This window comes from Kogia breviceps, chromosome 7 (genome assembly GCF_026419965.1).
Source record: "Kogia breviceps isolate mKogBre1 chromosome 7, mKogBre1 haplotype 1, whole genome shotgun sequence".
Lineage (NCBI taxonomy): Eukaryota > Metazoa > Chordata > Mammalia > Artiodactyla > Physeteridae > Kogia > Kogia breviceps.
The window spans coordinates 57619957-57641062 of record NC_081316.1 but is presented as its reverse complement, the minus strand read 5'-3'; the positions used below and the strand labels follow the sequence as shown (position 1 = coordinate 57641062).

At 38.4% G+C, this 21106-nt stretch overlaps 2 protein-coding genes across 8 annotated transcripts in view; one reads left to right on the top strand and one right to left on the bottom strand.

The window, feature by feature from the left end:
* ANKRD42 (ankyrin repeat domain 42) overlaps window positions 1-8869 on the top strand; it is an 86552-nt gene extending 77683 nt beyond the window's left edge. The window contains exon 13 of one of the 2 annotated variants that reach the window (XM_067038394.1): window positions 8169-8869. In XM_067038394.1, coding sequence (XP_066894495.1) covers window positions 8169-8388 — 220 coding nt within the window. In that variant the 3' untranslated portion in view covers window positions 8389-8869. Of the gene's footprint in view, window positions 1-280; window positions 883-8168 lie in introns of those variants that run through there. The other variant, XM_067038393.1, reaches the window with a different exon arrangement.
* CCDC90B (coiled-coil domain containing 90B) overlaps window positions 1-21106 on the bottom strand; it is a 49221-nt gene that overhangs the window by 13918 nt on the left and 14197 nt on the right. For 5 of the 6 annotated variants that reach the window (XM_059070598.2, XM_067038397.1, XM_067038399.1 and 2 more), the window contains exons 2-4: window positions 7584-7703; window positions 5063-5166; window positions 879-980 (exon numbers count right to left, since the gene is read on the bottom strand). In XM_059070598.2, coding sequence (XP_058926581.1) covers window positions 879-980; window positions 5063-5166; window positions 7584-7703 — 326 coding nt within the window. The remainder of the gene's footprint in view (window positions 1-878; window positions 981-5062; window positions 5167-7583; window positions 7704-21106) is intronic. The other variant, XM_067038401.1, reaches the window with a different exon arrangement.

The following is a 21106-nucleotide window of genomic DNA, read 5'->3' as shown; positions in this document are numbered from 1 at the left end:
ATTCATGTCCTGGGGGGAATAGAGTGGGATGGTGAAACATTTCATCATGCTACTCAGAACAGTGTGACATAAACATATGAATTATTTATTTCTGGAATTTTCCACTTAATATTTTCAGACTGCAGTTGACCACAAGTAACTAAAACTGTGGAAAGCGAAAATGCAGATAAGGGGGGACCTACTGTATTCTACTTAAAAAAAAAAACGATTGATATTCTTTTTTTTTTTTTTTTTTTTGCGGGCCTCTCACTATTGTGGCCTCTCCCGTTGCGGAGCACAGGCTCCGGACACGCAGGCTCAGCGGCCATGGCTCATGGGCCTAGCCGCTCCGCGGCATGTGGGATCTTCCCAGACCAGGGCACGAACCCATGTCCCCTGCATCGGCAGGCGGACTCTCAACCACTGCACCACCAGGGAAGCCCAAGATTGATATTATAAATTTTAAAATATTTTAAGCTAGTGGGTAACAACAAAGTTCTGACTGAATTACAGAAACATTTTTCTCTTAAGTGACAAAATAATTATTACAGAACCAAAAAAATGGAAAATGCCACATTACTGTCAGTTCTGAGAACATTATTCTGAACTACAGAATAAAATAAAATAAAATATATGTAGCTCAAAGATTTAATAAAATATATGTAGCTCAAAGATTTCCTCTTTTATGTGACCTGTATAAGATACAACTGTTGTTCTTCAGTATGCAAGAAACTATGATGTATACATAGATTAGGTATGGTTAAACATGTATACTTTTATCTAAAAACTTGCTAATAATTATTTAATAACCACATGAAACTGTTTTGGGATCCTATTCTTCACCAAGTAGGATACTTATGAAATCAGTTATTTTATTAATAAATTGAGACTCATATCACCTGGTTCTCTGCTCGCAGATTTGCAAATTCACTTTTCTCTAGGATGACCATGTCTTTCCTGATGGAGTCCAAATGAGCCATTAACTGTTGTACTGTTATTTCCTAAAATGCAAAATTAAAATAACCGAGTGATGCCATCCCCTTGCATGGAATTGTTCAGGAAACTTTAAAAAAATTATTGTCTTGCTACAAGGTATAATGTTGCTTGGCTAAAGTAAAAAACAAAACAAAACATATGAAACCTATGTATCTACTTAACCTCCAAGAGTTCCTCAGCAAATACTCTTTTTGTTTATTTATTTCAAATTTTATTTATTTATTTATTTATTTTTGGCTGCGTTGGGTCTTCGTTGCTGTGCACAGGCTTTCTCTAGTTGCATCAAGCTGGGGCTACTCTTAATTGTGGCATGTGGGCTTCTCATTGTGGTGGCTTCTCTTGTTGCGGAGCACGGGCTGCAGGCGTGTGGGCTTCAGTAGTTGCAGCATGTGGGCTCAGCAGTTGTGGCTCACAGGCTCCAGAGCACAGGCTCAGTAGTTGTGGCACACGGGCTTAGGTGCTCTGCGGCATGTGGGATCTTCCCAGACCAGGGCTCGAACCTGTGTCCCCTGCCTTGGCAGGTGGACTCTTAACAACCACTGTGCCACCAGGGAAGCCCTGTTTATTTATTTTTAAAATATCTACATGGGAAAGTTTTTATCTTTCATTGTTTTTTTTTTTTAATTTTTATTTTTTGCTGCACGACATGTGGGATCTTGGTTCCTGACCAGGGATCGAACCTGCACCCCAGGCAGCGGAAGCACAGAGTCTTAGCCACTGGACTGCCAGGGAAGTTGATTTTGAAAGATCTACCATCAGCAATTTCTAGGATACTGAATAAAACTTAGAAGTCAGGTAATAAAATAGAAGTATGGTTTAAATAATTGTCAGTATAACATAGTTTGGTTTAAATTCCTGAGTATCTTTCCTATGTTTGGCACTACAAAGAATTTGTGAAAGAGAAGGTGGCCCCTGATAGATGGTTTTTCTTTTAAGTTTTTAGTTAACACCTCCGTCACCACACAAGTTCTTTCTTCTTTTTTTAAAATTTATTTTATTTATTTATTTTTGGCTGTGTTGGGTCTTCATTGCTGTGTGTGGGCTTTCTCTAGTTGCAGTGAGCGGGGGCTACTCTTTGTTGTGGTGCACGGGCTTCTCATTGCAGTGGCTTCTCTTGTTGTGGAGCACGGGCTCTAGGTGCGTAGGCTTCAGGAGTCGTGGTGAGCGGGTTTCAGGAGTTAGTGGGCTCTAGAGCACAGGCTCAGTAGCTGTGGTGCACGGGCTTAGTTGCTCTGTGGCATGTGGGATCTTCCCAGACTAGGGATTGAACCTGGTCCCATGCATTGGCAGGTGGATTCTTAACCACTGCACCAGCAGGGAAGCCCTATCTGATAGACTTAAAAACTTTTACTTTGCTAGGGAGGGACATTTTTGTAGAAATGATTTAAAGCAGTCTTACAAGGCAAATATAACTTTCACTACTAAACTTCTCAAAATCATGTAGCTTGCCGACTCATCTTTTATCCCTTTTTAATCAAAAGAAAAAGTAGATGAAGGTGTAACCTTGAAAAAGACCCTCTATAACAGGGTTTATAAACAAAACAGAAAAACCCAAACAAGAACAGAATGACTAGTGGAACTCCCATTTTGTCATAGTTTGTGGCTAGGAGTGCATTGTTGGCGTTACAGTCCTCCACTGACCACAATATGGGTGAGAAAGGCTATTTCAAAACTGCCTTGACGTCTAGAAAACAGAGGCTACAGTAGTTCCAGATGCATGGCTATGGAATGACTCAGTCTTCAAAGGGTCTGGAATGCACATATCTTCTCCAAAAACAGCTCTCAGATGGCACAGCCACATCGACTGGAGGTTAATAATGTGAGTTCTGGAGTCAGGCTGCCTGGGTTTGAATCCAAACGCTGCCATTTACTATGACCCTTTGGGCACGTTATTTAGCTTCTTTGATCTCCTCTTTGCTGAAATGGGAATAATAACTACCTATACCTTATAGAGTTGTTTTGAGGATTAAATGATATAATGCATGTAAAATGCTTACAGTAATACTTGGTGCACAGTTAGCATTCGATGAATGTGATGAGACAGGTGTCTAATGGCTGAAGCAGGACAGTGTGACTCCAGTGTTCTGATGTGGAGGGAGTTTTGCTTTAAATATTCTTCCTATCATAAAATTAAAAAGTATTTTTTACTGTGTACAATAGACATCCCTGACTCTAATGCCTTCCCTAACCCTCATCTATATTATTGGGGAGGAGGTTCATTTTCTTTTATGCAGTTCTGCTTGATATATTCATGAGAATTACCTCAGAAGTCATACAGAAGTGGCCTCTAGGGGTTGTCGGTCTTGTTCCCGCCAAATATCATTATGAAGGAGTTCTAAGACATTAACTATAATATTATTTTTGTTTAAGTCTTTAATGTTATTTTATTACCAGAACTACATAGAGAAGAGTAGAAAATGTAACTACATACTTCTTATAGACTCTGAACTTGAGAATAAGGAATTACTGTACTGTGACTCTAAACTCTATCTCCCTTTCCACCTTTAAATAGTTTGGGACTCAAAAAGCCTATAAGATAGCACGTATGTCCATCTTCAAAAACTTTAAGTGGAAAAATATAATCCAGTCAAATCTATTAAAAGTGTGATCATTGTAACTACTGTGGAGCCACCAGAGAATATGAATGTTATTCAGACTATAAGCAAATTCAGAATATAACTGAATTCTCAGACTGAGCACACTTGACTTAGCATGGCTCTTTCTGAATTGATCAAGTATGAAGCTTGTTTGCCTCATGGCCTATGGCTCAAGGATGGAATGGGATTTTGATTTCATACACCAGTAATAAAAAACCCAAAAGTTCAGTAGTAGTGTTCCTACATCCAACCTTACATTTTAAGATTAAATGGCCCTGGCAGCATAAAAATTCCTCAAACAACAGTTTTAATTCACTGATTATATTACAGAGAAACTTAAAAATCTGATTTAAGAGTACCATTAGCTCTTTCAGGATAGCTCAGGTTTGGGGGGATTAAATGAGTGGCTTTTTCTTTGGTGGATTTAATGGTCTGTTATGATCCTGAATAAATTTAGCTAAAATAATACACATACAAGTTTAAAGTTAAGTTAAATCTAGGGGCTGAATGCTTTTAATTCTAAATACATAATTAATTGGATATTACAGTAAAAATCTTTTAAAAATTTCACTCTTTCATGACCTTTAAAGTAATTACATTTTATACAAGAGCTCCTAATTTTATGTAAGAAAGAAATCCTAATATTGCTCTGCTGTGAAATATTTATCTGAAGAAGAAAGCCTAAATTTAAAAAATTAAAATTAAAAAAATATAACCAGAGAAAGAAAACAGATTCTTAAACACAGTAATTAATTCATGATTGACAGATTATGAATTATTCTACAGTTAAGTTCATATAGCTTATTCTATTCTTCATATAAAATTATTGCTTTTTGTCCATAGCACCACAATGACAACTCTTGCAAATTACTGAACCTCTCTGATCCTTTCTTCAGTGGTAAAACAGAATAATTCTACCTACTTTTCAAGGTTGTTAGAGAGATTAAATAAGATCATATATGAGCAGTTCCCAGCACTGCCTCTCACTTCTTAAGTTCTTAGTAAATGGTATTACTTGGCGTTTAAGGATCCAGGTATCTGGTCAGATTAAAGCATCTTAGCCGGGTGATTTATGGACTCCTTCCCAGCCATGTAAGTCCCTTCCAGGTTTCCAACTTTGTGAAAATTAACCAGAACATACACATGACTGCAGTAAAGTGGTCAGCTCTTCTACTGTGGTGGGCTTTCTATGTGGAAAAAGTTGTTTCACTAACAACCTACCACCATCCCATGACTCAAATAATATAATTATCTTACACAATGAAAGATCTGACAAAATTTTACTCTGTGTTACCATAATTTTGTGATGATCATTCTAACTCCTCAGTCTCTCTGGATACTGACTTTGCTACACGTTTTTTGTTTTTGGTTCCTTTAGAGAGAATAATAAGATTCAGGTGTGTTTAGAAGCTGGGTGGGTAAACAGAGATGCAGTTATGAAAAAGATTGTCTAATGAAACTGTCAGAAGTGATAAAAATGAAAACATTACCTGTTGAGCTTGAGTGACCATCTCCTTATAGATAGTATCGAGGCTGACATTTGATAAAATGGTTACTGCTGATACAATTGTTTCTGCTTGTGCTTTGTCAAATCCTACAAGCGGCAAATAGGTATTTATATTTTTTAAAAAGTGCACATCCTTCTCAAAATAGACAGCTAGAATAACTTCTATCATTTAAATTTTCATGCAGTTGACTCTTGAACACACGGATTTGAATGGAGTGGGTCCACTTAGATGCAGATTTTTCTCAAGAGTAAATACTACCATACCGGTAACACAATCTGTGGTTGGTTGAAGCTGTGGATGTGGAATTGTGGATACAGAGGGCCACTATAAAGTTACATGCAGATTTTTGACTACACAGGTGGTCGGTGCCCCAACCCATGTTGTTCAAGGGTCAACTGCAGTCTTTTAAAAAAATGGTTATAATTAAAAATCGACAGATTATGCTAAATTGCTCTCTAAAAAGCACTCTCCAATTTTAATTCCACTGATCCATTTCCCCACATTTACATCAACATGGGTATTACTAGTCTCTTTTGAGTGTATAATTGGCATTAAAATGGTATTGCATTATTATTTTTAATTTATACTTAAAATTTGCATTTCCTTGATTAAGCATCTTTACATATATTTATTGGTAATTTATTTTTCTATGAGCTGTTTATGGCCTTTGTCCATTTTTCTATAAAACTGCTTAACTTTTCTTACTGATTCATATGAATTCTTTGTATATTAAAGCAATAGGCTCATTGTCATATGTGTTGCTAACATTTTTAACCTTACAGATCATATCCTTTGATACACAGATTTAAATAAATATTTCTGTAGTCACACCTGTCAGTCTTTACTTTTACTTTCATTGCTTTTGAGTTTTATGTCTTGCTTCCTTACTCTAAAAGTCAAAAAATATTTCTATATTATAAAATTTTTGTAGTCTTTCTTTTTTTACATTTAGCTTTTAATCAATCTGGAATTCATTTTTCAGTAAGGGAATCTAATCTATTGTTTTCTAATGGCTAGTCATTTATCATAGCTCATTTATTAAACAGTCCTTCCTTTCCCTAATTTGTAATGCCTTCTTTATTGCTTTCTAAGACATAAGTTTCTGAATGTCATTCTATTCCATTAAATCAACTCTATTCCTATAGTTTCACATACCTTAAATAACTGTTTTGACATCTGGTAATTTTTTGTGACTGTTCTTTGATTTTCTTTTTTTCTATTCTTAAACATTGTGCTTGTACATCCACATAAACTTTAGTATCAGCCTAGAAACTACAGTTGTTTTTTTACGTAATTGGAATCATTCTGCACATGTATCTTGAGCATTTCTCACATCAGTAAATATTCTTCAAGCTATACCATTTTCATGACTAAAATATTCTATTTTATGGATGGCTCATATTTAAATAGTGAGACTTTTAAAAACATTTTTATTGGAGTATAATTGCTTTAAAATGGTGTGTTAGTTTCTGCTTTATAACAAAGTGAATCAGTTATACATACATCCCCATATCTCTTCCCTCTTGCACCTCCCTCCCTCCCACCCTCCCTATCCCAGCCCTCTAGGTGGTCACAAAGCACAGAGCTGATCTCCTTGTGCTATGCGGCTGCTTCCCACTAGCTATCGGTTTTACATTTGGTAGTGTATATACGTCCATGCCACTCTCTCACTTTGCCCCAGCTTCCCCTTCCCCTTCCCCATGTCCTCAAGTCCATTCTCTAGTAGGTCTGCGTCTTTATCCCGTCTTGCCCCTAGGTTCTTCATGACCATTTTTTTTTAAGATTCCATATATATGTGTTAGCATATGGTATTTGTTTTTCTCTTTCTGACTTACTTCACTCTGTATGACAGACTCTAGGTCCATCCATCTCACTACAAATAACTCAATTTCGTTTATTTTTATGGTTGAGTAATATTCCATTGTATATATGTGCCACATCTTTATCCATTCATGCAGCTCAAAATCAAAAAAACAAACAACCCAATCCAAAAATGGGCAGAAGACCTAAACAGACATCTCCAAAGAAGATATACAGATTGCCACCAAACACATGAAAGAATGCTCAACATCATTAATCATTAGAGAAATGCAAATCAAAACTACAATGAGATATCATCTCACACTGGTCAGAATGCCCATCATCAAAAAATCTAGAAACAAATGCTGGAGAGGGTGTGGAGAAAAGGGAACCCTCTTGCACTGTTGGTGGGAGTGTAAATTGATACAGCCACTATGGAGAACAGTATGGAGGTTCCTTAAAAAACTAAAAACAGAACTACCATACAACCCAGCAATCCCACTACTGGGCATATACCCTGAGAAAACCATAATTCAAAGAGTCATATACCACAATGTTCACTGCAGCTCTGTTTACAATAGCCAGGACATGGAAGCAACCTAAACAGTGAATCTTAATTGTTCATAATGGTGATGTCTTGATTAGGTAATCTGTTATGAGTACTGTTGATATTCTCCTTTCAAAAGGGACCCATGTTTCTCACCATGAGTTTCCAAGTCCTGAACCAATGCATGGGTATCAAACGTTAATTTCCTTTGCTCTAAAGGAGTTATGTCCACTCGCCTCATATCATATCCTTCCTTGGTTGCGGTAGTGAAGAAATCTGAAAAGAGAAGGCAGTTTTTAACCGTTTTTTTTTTTTAACATCTTTATTGGAGTATAATTGCTTTACAATGGTGTGTTTCTGCTTTACAACAAAGTGAATCAATTATACATATGTTCCCTAGAAGGCAGTTTTTTTTATAGTAACTAATAGAAGCATCACATTTTAGCTTCTAAAGCATCTCCCCCCATCTATTTGTAATACAGTTCCAGCTCTTCTCCATGGGAATTCTGTAATTTCAAGCAAGATAAAGGACTTATCTGAGCCCTTGTTTCTTTTTTTTGGCCATGCCTTGCAGCATGCAGGATCTTAATTCCCCAACTAGGGATCAAACCCATACCCGCTGCACTGGGAGTGCAGTCTTAACCACTGGACTGCCAGGGAAGTCCCTGAACCCGATTCTTTTTTTTTTTTTTTTTTTTGCGGTATGCGGGCCTCTCACTGTTGTGGCCTCTCCTGTTGCAGAGCACAGGCTCCGGACGCGCAGGCTCAGTGGCCTTGGCTCAAGGGCCCAGCCACTCCGCGGCATGTGGGATCTTCCCGGACTGGGGCACAAACCCGTGCCCCCTGCATCGGCAGGTGGACCCCCAACCACTGCGCCACCAGGGAAGCCCAGCACTTACTTTTAAGTCAATTAAATAGAGCTCTTTATAAATTTAATTTTGATAATATTTCCCAGAGATAGAGATATTTCATACATATGATGTCTACACAGACACATAAACAGACAAGTTTAGAGATCTCATAGCTTCACCTTAAAAAGTTAATTATGATTCATGTACTACAATGCAAATTTACTAGTTATTTATAACAGTTGGAGTAAGTTAAATTTCTTTGCTCAGATGACAAAGGCTTTACTATTTGTGGAAAAGACTTTTAATATTTGTATTTGTCCTTGATAAACCCTTAAGGAGGCTATGAATTAGATTTTGGCTGAGGGAGCCTTTCCAGTGGTTTGAGTTTAAAAAGGCCACTTTTTTCCTTTTTCTCCTCGTTGGTTTCAGGTTCTGAAACCTGACTGAGCTAATTAGGTTCAGTCTCAGATCACTGTGGGCTGTATTTACATTTCTGATTTATAGAGATTTGCAAGACAAAGATGTTGCTTTTAATTCCACAAAGAATGGGTCTGTCACCTAAATGATATTAAAAGATTAATTTGCCCAACTATATTTTCTTTAATTTTCTTTTTTATATCAGTGAGAAGATTTCCAACTAAACTGCAATTCAGGAGTTCTGTGTTCTAGGATTTCAGGGCTTAATTTATTACGCCTTCAAAAGCTTGCATAAGGCATTCAACAAAGGCCCTCTTTCTCAGTTTTACTTTATACTGTATGGGCTCAGGTAATGCTACTGGTTTGCTTTAGCATGTTTAATTAATATTTCCTGAGGGGCAAATTCATATGCCCTGCCTTATAATACCAAGCAGGGGAAGCATTCGCCCGTGAAACATGTCTATTCCACAATATAATTAAGCAAAAGAGATGTAACCATCTTATATAAAGCCCACTTAAAATGGGTACATTTTTATAAATTTTCATCTCAATTCTATCAACTTTTATTCTTTTAACTTTAGTTTCCATTAGGACCCAATCAACAAGTGTAGGTCTTACAAGGAGTCCTAGAAGCCTTTCTTTTTCTCCTGACCATTATATCTATTTTGTATAAAACGCTCTGGGATCCCCAGTGGGGGGTTGAGCCAAGGGTTTCAAGCCCTTTTCTCAATCTTTTAACTTTATTGGCCTGTTGCCCCAAGTAAATGTTGGTCAGGTATCTGAGTGTAATTTTCTTCCAGCATTTTAAATATATAAATACATAAATATAAACAAATAAATAAAACACTGAGGTAAACAGTGGACTTGTCTGGGGCCCTGTAATGTTGGGGACAGCAAGGGATCCCTTTGGCCCATCCAACCTCAGGTAGTGCTGTATCATACCCTTGATTTAATCCCATTAATTTCCGTTTTATTTACTCCATTTAAAAATAACCATCTAAAGATTTCTTTATTAATTTGGGACACGTCCCTTTAAAATTTCCACCTGGTTGGGAAAAAGTCTCTAGAATTTCCCTTCAGTTTTTTTTCCCCCTGTTAATCAACCTAGTTAACATGAATTATTCTAATGTTTTTAGTAGCATTTGTAAGACCCACTGAGGGGAAGTGGAGACCACAAACAAGGCTTCCCAAACCATTTGTATTTTTGGTTTGTTTTAAACTAAGGGAGTTTTCAGGTTAACCATTGCCAACTAAAAACTGGTATTTGCCATCTGCCTCTCTAAGGATTAAGTCACTAGCCACTGAAGTCACTGACCTTCAACACACCCTGAAAGGAGTTCAGGGTCGAGATCAGGAATGAGGCACTCTGTGCTTTGGGAAAAATTGGCAGAACAGGCCTTCAAATAGTTAGATATTTTCGGGAGAAGATTTTATGAGCCCAAATTCTTGTATCTTTTCATATTTAGAAAAGCACTAAAATCATCAAGGGAGACATCTGCTTCTCATGACCAGCAGTAACCTTCTGCAAAAATGTGTGCCTCACGGCACATATCCCCCTTCACTAAAATCATATACATACTGACCTTTCCCTCTACCTCTTTGGAGCAGTTCCTCAGAGCTATCTGAGAGGCTGTCTCCTATGCTATAGTCCTCATTATGCCCCCAATAAAACTTAATTCACAACTCTCATGTTCTGCATGTTTTTTTCAGTCAACACCATTATATGTATTTCCCACCTTTTGTTTTCCCCCCCATAGGTACCAATAAAACAGCTGTTTATAATGAGCTCTATAAAAATTTACCACTTGAAGTTTCTCAAATTTGAAGGATCCATCATCTAGCCATTAATGTGATATATCTTAATAGTGACTCAAACCAGTAAGATGCAAGAGGCTTCCCTGCAAGAGTGCAAAAGATGGCTCCTAAACAAGATCCATAAAGTTTACTCCCCAAAACAGTTAAGAAAGTAAAAGACTTCATTGTACAGGTTGACTCAACAAAGGTTAAGATGGCAAAAAGCCCCTGAGAGTTGGTACAGTCACACAAAAGACTGCTCAGAATCCCAGTCTATTTGATAGGTTGCCAAATGTATACCATATGTGCACCTTTTGGATGGCAGAGACCAAGTTCTACACACACACACACACACACACACACACACACACACACACACACACACACACACACGAAGATCAGGTAGTACATTTACATTTCAAAGACACAGGAAGAGAAATGCAAGTTCCCCCTAGAAGGGCTTTTATTTAAGGTCAGAATTCTGAAAAGACATTTATATCAAGCTGGCTTTTTCTAACTTAACTGTGTACACAAAAAAAGAGCTCCATCTTGGGAGACAGCAGCCAAGATGGTGGAGTAGAAAGACCCTGAGCTCATCTCTTCTCACGAGCATAGCAAAATCACAACTATCTGCAGAGCAACCATTGATGAAAAAGACTGGAACCTACCAGAAAAGATCCTCTACAACTAAAGTCATAAAGAAGGAACCACAACAAGATGGAGAGAAGGGGTAAACACATGATATAATCAAATCCCATCTCCACAAACTGGAGAATAATTGTATTGCAGAGGTAATCTCACAGGAGTGAGATTTCTGAGCCCCACGTCAGGCTCTCCAGCCCAGGGGTCTGACACCTGTAAGATGAGCCCCCAGAGTGTTTGACTTTGAGGACTAATGGGGCTTAACTACAGGAGCCCCATAGGACTTGGGGGAATAAGAGACTTCACTCTTAAAGACCCACACAAAAATCTCACGCACAGCAGGACACAGGGCAAAGCAGTCTCTCGATAGGCGCATGGGCCAGACCTACCTGCTGGTCTTGGGAGAGTCTGCTGGAGAGGTGATGAGGCGGGTGGCTGCAGCTCACCCTGGGAACATAGACACAGGTGGCAGAAACTGGGGAACATTCAGCTGTGTGAGCACTGCTGCTGCTGGCAGCTGCTATCTTGGCTCATTAGCCAAGACCTAGTACCACCCAACAGCCTGCAGGCACCAGTGCCTCAGGATAAACAACTAACTGGGCAGGGACACGGCTCCACCGATAAGCACTGAAGCTGCCTAAAGACTAAAAAGCCCACAGCCACCTCTGGACACACCCTTAGACAAAGCCCAGCCAACAGGAGGGCCAACTCCCAAATCCAACCACCAGTGGGCAGGCACTGGTCCCTCCTGCCAAGAAGCCTGCACAAGCCCTTAGACCAGTCTCACACACCAGGAGGCAGACACTAGAAGCAACAAACCTATGGCCCTGCAGTGTAGGCCAGACCCTACCCTGGGGCCAGCTGGGTCCTGGCCCTACCCACTAGCAGGCCAATGCAAACTTTGGAACACCCTGGACCCCAGATCCAACAGTGTCAGGAACTGGCCCCACATCAACAATCTGAAATGAACTCTGGGATCCCTGGGCCCTGCAGCCAGACTCCAGAACCAGCTCTCCCTGACAGCAGCCTGGCACTAACACCAGGATCTGGCTTCACTTGACAGTGGGTGGGCAACAGCTCAGGAGACTTTGGGACCCTGACTCCACCTACCAGTGAGTGAGCGCTAGCCTTGGGACCCCTTAGGATTCCGTGACCATCCACGTCGTGACCAGGCCCCACTAAATAGCAGGTAGCAATATCCACACAAGGCAGGCTGTGGCAACTAACTAGATTAGGGGCCAACCAAACCTACCAGACTGCCCACACAGCCCTCTTAGGGGGAACCCCTAGAGCATATAGCTTGGGTGACAAGAGAGGAGTGCACCACTGGGATGCACAGGATGCCTCCTACAGAGGGCCATTTCTCCAAGGTAACTAACATGCCACATACATAAAAATACAAATAGCAAGTCAGACAAAGTGAGATAGCAGAGGAATACATGCCTGAGGAAGGAACAAGATAAAATCACAGGAAAAGTAACTGATGTGGAAATAGGCAATCTACACAAGAAAGAGTTCAGGGTAGTAATTGTAAAGGTAATCAAAGAACTTGGGAGGAGAATGGATAAACACAGAAGTTAGAAGTTTTTCATGAAGAGGTAGAATATACAAAGGACAACCAAGCATAGATGAAGAATACAATAAGTGAAATGAAAATTACACTAGAATGAATTAATAGTAGACTAAATGATTCAGAAGAATAGATCAGTCAGCTAGAATACAGTGTAAATCACTATAGCTGAACAGAAAAAAGAATGAAAAGAAATGAGGACAGTTTAAGAGACCTCTGGGAAAACATCAGCACAATAATATTGCATTATAGGGGTCCCAGAAGGAGGAGACAGAGAGGGCCTGAGAAAATATTTGAAGAGACAGTAGCTGAAAACCTCCTTAACCTGGGAAAGGAAACAGTCATCCAAGCTCAGGAAGTGCAGAGATTCCCATAGAGTATTAACCCAAAGAAGAACACACCAAGACCTTGTAATCATAATGACAAAGTTAAAGATAAAGAGAGAATACTAAAAGCAACAAGGGAAAATCAACAAAAAACATACAAGGGAACTCCCATAAGGCTATCAGCTGATTTTTCAGCAGACCTTTGCAGGCCAGAAGGGAGTGGCACAATATATTTAAAGTGATGAAAGGGGAAAACTTACAACCAAGAATACTCTACCCAGCAAGGCTCTCATTCAGACTCGATGGAAAAATCAAAAGCTTTATAGACAAGCAAAAGCTAAAAGAACTGAGTACCACCAAACCAGCTTTACAACAAATGATAAAGGAATTTCTCTAGATGGTAAAGAAAAGACCACCTAGAAGCTAGAAACAAGAAAACAACTAAAAACAAGAAAATTACAAAATGAAAAAGCTCACCAGTAAAGGCAAACATACAGTAAAGGTAGGAGATCATCCACACACAAAGCCAGTAGGGAGTTTAAAAGACGAAAGTGGTAAAATCATGTGTATCCACAACAAGCAGTTAAGGGATACACAAAACAATTAAATGTAAAATATGATATCAAAAACAGTAATTGTGGGGACTTACCTGGCAGTCTAGCAGTTAAGATTCTGCGCTCCCAATGCAGGGGGTATGGGGTCGATCCCTGGTCAAGGAACTAAGATCCCGCATGCCACGCAGTGAGGCCAAAAAAACCCAAAAGCAAAACCAAAAACAAACGAAAAAACTCCCAGTAACTGTGAGGGGAAGAGAGTACAAATGAAGGGTATTTAAAATGCATTTGAAATTAAGAGAGCAGCAACTTAAAACAATCATCTATATACATAGACTGCTATACAAAAACCTCACGGTATCCGCCAACCAAAAACTTATAATGGATCTACACACAAGAAAGAAAAAGGGGACTTCCCTAGTGGAGCAGTGGTTAAAAATCCACCTGCCAATGTAGGGGACATAGGTTCCAGCCCTGGTCTGGAAAGATCCCACATGCTGTGGAGCAACTAAACCCGTGCGCCACAATTACTGAGCTTGCACTCTAGAGCCCACAAGCCACAACTACTGAAGCCCATGTGCCTAGAGCCCGTGCTCCGCAACAAGAGAAGCCACCGCAATGAGAAGCCCACACACCAAGACTAAGAGCAGCCCCCACTAGAGAAAGGCCGCACACAGCAACGAAGATCCAACGCAGCCAAAAATAAATAAATAAATTTATTTTTTAAAAAAAGAAAAAAAGGAATCCAAACACAACACTAAATATAGTCATCAAATCACAAGAGAAGTGAACAAAAGAAGGGGGAAATAAAAGACTTACAAAAATCGAGAACAGTTAACAAAATGGCAATAAGAACATATATATAGCTAATTACCTTAAGTGTAAATGGACTAAATGCTCCAACCAAAAGACACAGACTGGCTGAATGGATACAAAAACAAGACCCCCATGTATGCTAACTACAAGAGACTCACTTTAGATCTAGAGAAACATACAAACTGAAAGTGATGGAAAAGGTATTCCATGCAAATGGTAATCAAAAGAAAGCCAGAGTAGCAATACTTATATCAGACAAAATAGACTTTAAAATAATGACTGTCACAAGAGAAAAAGAAAGACACTACAAAGTGATCAAAGGATCAATCCAAGAGGAAGATATAAAAACTGAAAATATATATACACTCAACATAGGAGCACCTCAAAATATAAGACAAATATTAACAGACAAAGGAGGAATTGACAGTAACACAATAGTAACAGGGGGACTTTAACTTACATGTTACATCAATGGACAGGTCATACAGACAGAAACACAGGCCTTAAATAACACACTGGATGAAATGGGCTTAATTGATATTTATTGAGCATTTCACCTGAAAGAAGTAGAATAAACATCCTTTTCTCATGCACATGGAACATTCTCCAGGACAGATCACATGCTAGGCCACAAAACAAGCCTTGATAAATTTTAAAAATTGAAATCATATCAAGCATTTTTTTCTTATCACAACCCTATAAGACTAGAAATCAACTACAAGAAAAAAACTGCAAAACACACAAATACGTCAAGGCTAAACAATACGCTACTAAACAAATACCTGAAAAAAAGGAAAATGACATGATTATCCAAAACCTATGGATGCAGCAAAAGCAATTCTAAGCGATACAAGCTTACCTCAGGAAACAAGAAAAATCTCAAATAACTTTACATCTAAAGCAACTAGAGAAAGAATAAACAAAACCCAAAGTTAGTAGGAGGAAAGAAATCATAAAGATCACAGCAGGAATAAATGAAATAGAAATGAAGAAAACAATAGAAAAGATCAATGAAACTAAAACCGGGTTCTTTGAAAAAATAAGCAAAATTGATAAACCTTTAGCCAAACTCATCAAGAAAAAAAAGGGAGAGGGCCCAAATCAATAAAATCAGAAATGAATTAGGAGAAGTTACAACCAACACCACAGAGATACAGAGGACCATAAGAGACTACTACAGGGAATTACATGCCAATAAAGTGGACAACCTGAAAGAAATGGACAAATTCTTAGAAAGGTACACTCTCCCAAGACTAAACCAGGAATAGAAAATATGAACAGACCAAGTACAAGTACTGAAAATAATTAATTAAAAAACTCCCCCCAAATAAAAGTCCAGGACCAGATGGCTTTACAAGTGAAATCTACCAAACATTTGGAGGAGAGTTAACATCTACCCTTCTGAAACTATTTCAAAAAATTGCAGGGGTTTCCCTGGTGGCGAAGTGACATGGGTTCGAGCCCTGGTTTGGGAAGATCCCACATGCCGTGGAGCAACTAGGCCTGTGAGCCACAACTACTGAGCCTGTGCGTCTGGAGCCTGTGCTCCTCAACAAGAGAGGCCACGACAGTGAGAGGCCTGCACACGGCGATGAAGAGTGACCCCCGCTTGCCGCAACTAGAGAAAGCCCTCACACAGAAACGAAGACCCAACACACCCAAAAATCAATCAATCAATTAATTAATTTTAAAAAATATTTTTAAAAAATTGCAGAGGAAGGAACGCTTCTGACCTCCTTCTCTGAGGCCACCATCACCCTGATACCAAAATCGGACAAAGTTATCACAAAGACGAAAACCATATTCACAGAAAGATAAACAAGATGAAAAGGCAGAAGGCTATGTACCAGATGAAGGCACAAGATAAAACCCCAGAAAAACAACTAAATGAAGTGGAGATAGGCAACCTTCCAGAAAAAGAATTCAGAATAATGACAGTGAAGATGATCCAGGACCTCAGAAAAAGAATGGAGGCAAAGATCAAGAAGATGCAAGAAATGTTTAACAAAGGCCTAGAAGAATTAAAGAACAAACAAACAGAGATGAACAATACAATAACTGAAATGAAAAATACACTAGAAGGAATCAATAGCAGAATAACTGAGGCAGAAGAACAGATAAGTGACCTGGAAGACACAATGGTGGAATTCACTGCTGCAGAAAAGAATAAAGAAAAGAGAATGAAAAGAAATGAAGACAGTCTGAGAGACCTCTGGGACATTAAATGCAACAATATTCACAATATAGGGGTCCCAGAAGGAGAAGAGAGAGACAAAGGACCAAGAAAATATTTGAAGAGATTATAGTCGAAAACTTCCCTAACATGGGAAAGGAAATAGCCACCCAAGTCCAGGAAGCACAGAGAGTCCCATACAGGATAAACCCAAGGAGAAACATGCCAAAACACATAGTAATCAAATGGAGAAAAATTAAAGACAAGGAAAAAATTACTGAAAGCAGCAAGGGAAAAATGACAAATAACATACACGAGAACTCCCATAAGCTTAACAGCTGATTTCTCAGCAGAAACTCTACAAGCCAGAAGGGAGTGGCATGCTATACTTAAAGTGATGAAAAGAAAAAACCTACAACCAAGATTACTCTACCCAGCAAGGATCTCATTCAGATTCGATGGAGAAATCAAAAGCTTTACAGACAAGCAAAAGCTAAGAGAATTCAGCACCACCAACCAGCTCTACAACAAATGCCAAAGGAACTTCTCTAAGTGGGAAACACAAGAGAAGAAAAGGACCTACAAAAACAAACCCAAAACAATAAAGAAAATGGTCATAGTAACATACATATTGATAATTACCTGAAACGTGAATGGATTAAATGCTCCAACCAAAAGAAACAGGCTTGCTTAATGGATACAAAAACAAGACCCATATATATACTGTCTACAAGAGACCCACTTCAGACCTAGGGACATATACAGACTGAAAGTGAGGGGATGGAAAAAGATATTCCATGCAAATGGAAATCAAAAGAAGGCTGGAGTAGCAATACTCATATCAGATAAAATAGACTTTAAAATAAAGAATGTTACAAGAGACAAGGAAGGACACTACATAATGATCAAGGGATCAATCCAAGAAAAAGTTATAACAATTATAAATATATATGTACCCAACATAGGAGCACCTCAATACATAAGGCAACTGCTAACAGCTATAAAAGAGGAAATCGACAGTGACACAATAACAGTGGGGGACTTTAACATCTCACTTACACCAATGGACAGATCACCCAAACAGAAAATTAATAAGGAAACGCAAGCTTTAAGTGACACAATAGACCAAATAGATTTATTTGAAATTTATAGGACATTCCATCCAAAAACAGCAGATTACACTTTCTTCTCAAGTGTGCACGGAACACTCTCCAGGATAGATCACATCTTGGGTCACAAATCAAGCCTCAGTAAATTTAAGAAAACTGAAATCATATCAAGCATCTTTTCTGACCACAACGCTATGAGATTAGAAATCAATTACAGAGAAAAAAACATAAAAAAATACAAACACATGGAGGCTAAACAATATGTTACTAAATAACCAAGCAATCACTGAAGAAATAAAGAGGAAATCAAAAAATACCTAGAGACAAATGACAATGAAAACACGACGATCCAAAACCTATGGGATGCAGCAAAAGCAATTCTAAGAGAGAAGTTTATAGCTATACAAGCCTACCTCAAGAAACAAGAAATATCTCAAATAAACAATCTAAACTTACACCTAATGGAACTACAGAAAGAAGAAAAAACAAAACCCAAAGTTAGCAGAAGGAAAGAAATCATAAAGATCAGCAGAAATAAATAAAATAAAAACAAAGAAAACAATAGCAAAGATTAATAAAACTAAAAGCTGGTTCTTTGAGAAGATAAACAAAATTGATAAACTACTGGCCAGACTCATCAAGAAAAAGAGGGAGAGGACGCAAATCAATAAAATTAGAAATGAAAAAGGAGAAGTTACCACAGACACCGCAGAAATACAAAGCATCCTAAGAGACTACTATAAGCAACTCTATGCCAATAAAATGGACATCCTGGAAGAAATGGACAAATTCTTAGAAAGGTATAACCTCCCAAGACTGAACCAGGAAGAAATAGAAAATATGAACAGACCAATCACAAGAAATGAAATTGAAACTGTGATTTAAAATCTTCCAACAAACAAAAGTCCAGGACCAGATGGCTTCAAAGGTGAATTCTATCAAAAATTTAGAGAAGAGCTAAAACATATCCTTCTCAAATTCTTCCAAAAAATTGCAGAGGAAGGAACACTCCCAAACTCATTCTATGAGGCCACCATCACCCTGACACCAAAACCAGACAAAGATACTATAAAAAAAGAAAATTACAGACCAATATCATTGATGAATATCGATGCAAAAATCCTGAACAAAATACTAGCAAACAGAATCGAACAACACATTAAAAGGATCATACACCATGATCAAGTGGGATTTATCCCAGGGATGCAAGGATTCTTCAATATACACAAATCAATCAATGTAATACACCATAATAACAAATTGAAGAATAAAAACCATATGAGCATCTCAACAGATGCAAAAAAAGCTTTTGACAAAATTCAACACCCATTTATGATAAAAAGTCTCCAGAAAATGGGCATAGAGGGAACCTACCTCAACACAATAAAGGCCATATATGACAAACCCACAGCCAACATCATTCTCAATGGTGAAAAACTGAAAGCATTTCCTCTAAGACCAGGAACAAGACAAGGATGTCCACTCTCACCACTATTATTCAACATAGTTTTGGAATTCCTAGACACGGCAATCAGAGAAGAAAAAGAAATAAAAGGAATACAAATTGGAAAAGAAGTAAAACTATCACTGTTTGCAGATGACATGATGCTATACATAAAGAATCCTAAAGATGCCACCAGAAAACTACTAATCAATGAATTTGGTAAAGTTGCAGGATACAAAATTAATGCACAGAAATCTCTTGCATTCCTATACACTAATGATGAAAAATCTGAAAGAGAAATTAAGGAAACACTCCCATTTACCATTGCAACAAAAAGAATAAAATACCTAGGAGTAAACCTACCTAGGGAGACAAAAGACCTGTATGGAGAAAACTATAAGACACTGATGAAAGAAATTAAAGATGATACCAACAGATGGAGAGATATACCATGCTCTTGGATTGGAAGAATCAATACTGTGAAAATTACTATACTACTCAAAGCAATCTACAGATTCAATGCAATCCCTATCAAATTACCAATGACATTTTTTACGGAACTAGAACAAAAAATCTTAAAATTTGTATGGAGATACAAAAGACCCCGAATAGCCAAAGTAGTCTTGAGGGAAAAAAATAGAGCTGGAGGAATCAGACTCCCTGACTTCAGACAATACTACAAAGCTACAGTAATCAAGGCAATATGGTACTGGCACAAAAACAGAAATATAGATCAGTGGAACAGGATAGAAAGCCCAGAGATAAACCCATGCACCTATGGTCAACTAATCTAGGACAAAGGAGGCAAGGATATACAATGGAGAAAAGACAGTCTCTTCAATAAGTGGTGCTGGGAAAACTCGACAGCTACATGTAAAGAAATGAAATTAGAACACTCCCTGACACCATACACAAAAATAAACTCAAAATGGATTAGAGACCTAAATGTAAGACTGGACAGTATAAAACTCTTAGAGGTAAACATAGGAAGAACACTCTTTGACATAAATCACAGCAAGATATTTTTTGATCCACCTCCTAGAGTAATGGAAATAAAAAGAAAAATAAACAAATGGAACCTAATGAAACGTAAAAGCTTTTGCACAGCAAAGGAAACCATAAACAAGACGAAAAGACAACCCTCAAAATGGGAGAAAATATTTGCAAACGAATCAACGAACAAAGGATTAATCTCCAAAATATATAAACAGCTCATGCAGCTCAATATTAAAGAAACAAACAACCCAATCCAAAAATGGGCAGAAGACCTAAAGTGACATTTCTCCAAAGAAGACATACTGATGGACAAGAAGCACATGAAAAGCTGCTCAACACCACTAATTATTAGAGAAATGCAAATCAAAACTACAATGAGGTATCACCTCACACCAGTCAGAATGGGCATCATCAGAAAATCTACAAGCAACAAATGCTGGATAGGGTGCGGAGAAAAGGGAATAGTTTTGCACTGTTGGTGGGAATGTAAATTGATACAAGCACTATGGAAAACAGTATGGAGATTCCTTAAAAAACGAAAAACAGAATTACCATATGACCCAGAAATCCCACTACTGGGCATATACCCAGAGAAAAACATAATTCAAAAAGACACATGCGGGCTTCCCTGGTGGCGCAGTGGTTGAGAATCTGCCTGCCGATGCAGGAGACACGGGTTCGTGCCCTGGTCCGGGAAGATCCCACATGCCGTGGAGCAACTAAGCCCGTGAGCCATGGCCGCTGAGCCTGCGCGTCCGGAGCCTGTGCTCCGCAACGGGAGAGGCCACAACAGTGAGAGGCCCGCATACCGCAAAAAAAAACAAAAAAAAAAAACAAAAAGACACATGCACCCCAATGTTCATTGCAGCACTATTTACAATCACCAGGTCATGGAAGCAACCTAAATGCCCATTGACAGATGAATGGATAAAGAAGTTGTGGTACATATACACAATGGAATATTACTCAGCCATAAAAAGGAATGAA